At 50.3% G+C, this 4,766-nt stretch overlaps 1 protein-coding gene across 4 annotated transcripts; it reads right to left on the reverse strand.

Annotated features, from left to right (window-relative positions):
• Positions 1-4,506, reverse strand: LOC101944180 (small ribosomal subunit protein bS16m). Of its 4 annotated transcripts, none has more exons than XM_024113358.3 (4): positions 4,423-4,506; positions 2,249-2,279; positions 1,618-1,878; positions 1-287 (listed from the first exon to the last, which is right to left on the reverse strand). In XM_024113358.3, the coding sequence occupies exons 2-4, from the start codon at positions 2,259-2,261 to the stop codon at positions 172-174; spliced, it is 390 nt and encodes a 129-aa protein (XP_023969126.1). In that variant the 5' UTR covers positions 2,262-2,279; positions 4,423-4,506; the 3' UTR covers positions 1-171. The 4 variants fall into 4 exon arrangements, with proteins under 4 accessions (XP_023969126.1, XP_005313207.1, XP_008175164.1 ...); XM_005313150.5 differs by having other exon boundaries at positions 4,379-4,504; XM_008176942.4 differs by lacking the exon at positions 4,423-4,506 and adding an exon at positions 3,933-3,956.
• Between the last annotated feature and the right edge of the window lie 260 nt (positions 4,507-4,766).

Consider the following 4,766-nt stretch of genomic DNA (forward strand, 5'->3'; position numbering starts at 1 on the left):
TCCTTGTCTGAGGCCTCCTAAAGCCTCAAAATACTTTAATGTTCTTATGAAAGAATTCACATCCACTATCGGTTTTCCCTGTAGTAAATATATTGTCTTTTGAGCTGGCACACTGTTCTGATCCTTGTCTGTACAGTAATCTTTTGAGTAATTCAGTTCAGACAGATGTTATCAATCACCTGGAGTTTCTTCCTCAGAAGCTGTTATGGCCTTCAAGGCTCTTCTCTTCCTTAATCTTTCTGCATTTGTGATGGTCATAGGATGCAATGGGAAAAATCCAGATAGACCTGAAAGAAAGATTATTTATGTTTATAGCTGGAGTTGCAATATTACTGTTCTAGTCTGAGAGATTCAAAGGCTAGAAGGGTGCATTGTGACAATCTCATCTGACCTCCTATATAACACATGCTATAGAACAGGGATCTCAAACTCAAATGACCACGAGGGCCACATGAGGACTAGTACATTGGCCGCATTACTGACACCTCCCCCCACACTGCCCTCAGCCCCGCCCCCACTCCACCCCTTCTATGAGGCCCTGCCCTGCCCCCATTCCAACCCCTTCCCCAAATTCCCCACCCCAACTCGGCCCCCCTCCCTGCCCCCAGGGGTTACAGGAGGGGTGTGGGGTGTGGCGGGGGCTCAGGGCAGGGAGTTGGGGTGTGGGGTGCAGCAGGGGGTTGGGGTGCAAGAGGGGTGCAGCAAGGGGTCAGGGCAGGGGTGAGGCAAGGGGTTCGGCTGCAGGAAGGGTTCGGGGGGCAGGCTCTGGCCCAGTGTGCACCGGGGGCAGGGCAGGCTCCCTGCCTGCCTGCCTGGCCTGCCCTGCCCCCGTGCCGCTCTGGGAAGCGGCCGGAACCTGGGGAGGAGGGGCACAAGGGTCTAGGTGTTGCTGTTGCTTCAGGCACCGGCCCCTGCAGCTCCCATTCCCAGGCAATGGGAAACTATGGCCAATGGGAGTTGCTGGGGGCGCTGCCTGAAGCAAGAGCAACACACAGACCCATGTGCCCCCCCCTTCCCCACGTTCCGGCTGCTTCCCGGCGCGGGGGCAGGGCAGGCCAGACAGGCAGGCAGGGAGCCTGCCCTGCCCCCAGTGCGCGTCGGGCCGGAGCCGCTCTAGGTAAACGCTGGGGGGGGGGGGGGGGGGGGGCGTGATGAGCTCGCAGGCCGCAGAAAATAACCCCGCGGGCCACGTGTTTGAGACCCCTGCTATACAACTACCCCAAAATAATTCTTAGGAGTATATATTTTAGAAAAACACCCAATCTTGAGTTAAATTGTCAGTGATGGAGAATCCACCACAAGCCTGGGTAAACTGTTCCAATAGTTAATGAGACTTTTAAGAAGTGAGAGTAATTGTCTCTCTCACCCTCCCTCTAGTGACTTGAAGTGCCTTTTACTGCTGTCTCGGCCAGCTCAGTGTCTCCATAAATGAGACCCATCCCATTTCCTGTGGCCAAAAGAAGGGTGATTGCATATATACATATTTTCAAGAATTCATGCAAAGAAATGAAGAAAGGGTCTTTGGTACTCCAAATACGCAGAGGATCACCTAGGAAAATCTATTGTCGTTTAAGCGAAATAAGCAAATAGTTCAGATGAAAAAACACGTTAAGTTACCTAGAAGTTTTTCAACTGGTTTTGTGATGTGTGCTCCACAACCAATCCAGTGTTTGAGTCTCTCGATGTTCAAGCCAACCAGCTTTTCGTTGTGGCCATTTGGAAGCGGGTCATAACAGCCCACTTGCTCCAAATACTTGCTGTCCCGAGCTCGCTTGTTATATGCGACCACTATACGGAAGAAGGGTCTGTTGGCACAGCCACCAAGAGCCAATCGGATAGCTACGTGTCCTCCATGATAATTTTTCATAAGGAGGTGAGCTGAAGGAAAGATCAACAGGTATCACAAGAGATTTGATTATAACAGATGTGTATAGACGTCTAGCCAAAAAATTCCAAAAGGCCTTAGAGAAAAGTTTGGTTTCACTTAAAATCAATAAAACTGCTGTAACCGTCCCTTACACACCAACAATAGATTATTCTTTATGATGGAACTGACGTCTGTACCTGCCATGAGATTGCTTTAAGACCTCAATTTATTTACAATAAATAAGACAGATTTGCTTTACCAACCCTTAAGAGAGTTCCGCGGAGAAGGCTGCACATTCTCCACTAACTGTGATTGATTTAGAGGGATGCAGAAACTAGGAGTCTGTGCGTGCAACCCTTAACAAGCCCTGTCTGCACTTACCAAGGTGCACCATGATGACTCTTGCCAGCACCTGAAAGAGGAAAAAGACCATGAATGAATCCCCTGCCACTCCCAAACACGGGGCCAACCCACTGCAGCTGTGAATGCTATAGGGTAGACATAGCCTTAGTTGACCGAGATGAGTTATAACTGAAAGTTATAGTTTGAAAATCCTGAGGGAAACATGGGAGTGTTTTTTTTTGGTTGTTTCTTTGTTTTAAATGGAGATATCCTATCTCCTAGAACTGGAAGGGACCTTGAAAGGTCATCGAGTCCAGCCCCCTACCTTCACTAGCAGGACCAAGTACTGATTTTGCCCCAGATCCCTAAGTGGCCCCCTCAAGGATTGAACTCATAAGCTTGGGTTTAGCGGGCCAATGCTCAAACCACTGAGCTATCCCCCGCTCCATGAGCTATCCCTGAGTTGCAAGCCCTGCCCTGACCCCTATAGAGTCTCTCTCTCATGACCCACTGGCCATGGCGATCCTGGGAATGGAAGTTTCAAAGCACCTGCCCCCGCTCCCACTTTTGTGGTTCGGGGTTTAAGTAACTTTCAACCTCTTAGGAGCACAGGCAAAATTAAAAGCATTTTTTTTCCTGGTAGCCCTGATAGGCAGCAGCTTCACTGCCTCACCCTGCTTGCCTTTCTGTTTCAATAGCTTTGTTGCTAGGCGAATGCCAACAAGTGCCACATGAATACATAAAATCACTTGTCATTTTAAGGTAAGAATTAGCTTCCACATTAAATTGGTGTCCTGAGGATCTGGCGTTTTTATATATTAGGGCTGTCAATTAATTGCAGTTAACTCACACGATTAACTCAAATCAATTGTGATTAATTGCACTTATAACAACAGAATACCAATTGAAATGTATTAAATATTTTTGGACACATTTTCAATACTGATTTCAATTACAACACAGAATACAAAGTGCACAGTGCTCACTTTATATTATTTTTTTATTACAAACATATGTACTGTAAAAATGATACAACAAAAGAAATAGTATTTTTCAATTCACCGCATACATACTAGGAGGGTGGTGAAGCACTGGAATGGGTTCCCTAGGGAGGTGGTGGAGTCTCCTTCCTTGGATGTTTTTAAGGCCCGGCTTGACAAAGCCCTGGCTGGGATGATTTAATTGGGGATTGGTTCTGCTTTGAGCAGGGGGTGGGACTAGATACCTCCTGAGGTCTCTTCCAACTCTGATCTTCCACGATAAGTACTGAAGTGCAAACTCTTTATTGAGAAAGTGTAACAAATGCAGCGGGGGGAGTTTGGTTGCATAACTGCACTCAAAAACAAAACAGTGTAAAACTTGAGAGCCTACAAGTCCACTCAGTCTTACTTCTTATTCTGCCAATCACTAAGAGAAACAAGTTTGTTTACATTGATGGGAGCTACTGCTGCCTGCTTATTTACAATGTCACCTGAAAGTGAGAACAGGCGTTCGCATGGCACTTTTGTAGCCAGCGTTGCAAGATATGCCAGATATGCAAACATTCGTATGCCCCATCATGTATTGTGTTGTAATTGAAATTAATATAGTTGAAAATGTAAACATCCAAAATATTAAAAATAAATGGTATTCTATTGTTGTTTAACAGCACAATTAATCGCTTGACAGCCCTAATATATATATATACACCCCCCCACACACACACACACACAATGAAAATTACTTGATTGGGTTGTAGTAATTGTTATTCTTGGGTATTAACTTGTTCAGGGAATCCTCAAATCTTGCTGCCCATTGCAAGCGGTGTAAGAACGAGCATTGCCAACGACTCCCAGTTCACAGGAAGTGTCTGTCTGTGTGTGTGTCTGTGGGGGGGGGTCTGTGGGGGTGGGCGGCGGTGGGGGTGGGGTCTGTGTCTGTGTGAGAGTCGGTGTGTGTGTGTGTCTGTGTGGGGGGTCTGTGAGGGTGTGTGTCTGTGTGTGTGTGGGGGGGGGTCTGTGGGGGTGGGCGGCTGTGTGGGGGGGGGTGGGGGAGTCTGGAGGGGGAGGGGCCGGAACGCGACTCCCCGGCTCCGGCGCTCCCGAGCAGTCCCGCTGTGACGGGCCGAGGGAGGCTCCCGGCGTTCCCCGCTCGGACCCGCCCCGGCCGCGCTGCTCCCGCCCGCGTTACCTGCTCGGGCCGGCTGGGCGCCTCTCCCCGCGCACGCGCTGAACCTCACGGGCCGCCGTAGCGCGGCAGCGGGGTCCGGCTCAACGCGGCATTGTGGGAACGGAACCCTAGCGCGCCTGCGTCACGCGCCTGCATTTCCCATCGGCCCCCGCGAGGGCTTCGGCCCCAAGATAGGCCGCTGTCTGGGGACTAGTCCCGTCAGCCACTGCGTTTCCGCCCCGTCTCTGTCGCACTGAGATGATGTCACAGCGCCCCCCCCCCACGTTCGGAGAGGGCCACGCGCGCCCTAGCGAGAACAAACGGGGGGGGGGGGGGGAGTAGCTGGCCAGTGCGGCTCCATTTCCCATCAGGCAGTGCGGGGCACGCGCTCTGGGTGTGGCCCGACCAG

The sequence above is a fragment of the Chrysemys picta genome, chromosome 11 (assembly GCF_011386835.1).
Source record: "Chrysemys picta bellii isolate R12L10 chromosome 11, ASM1138683v2, whole genome shotgun sequence".
In the NCBI taxonomy this organism is placed as follows: domain Eukaryota; kingdom Metazoa; phylum Chordata; order Testudines; family Emydidae; genus Chrysemys; species Chrysemys picta.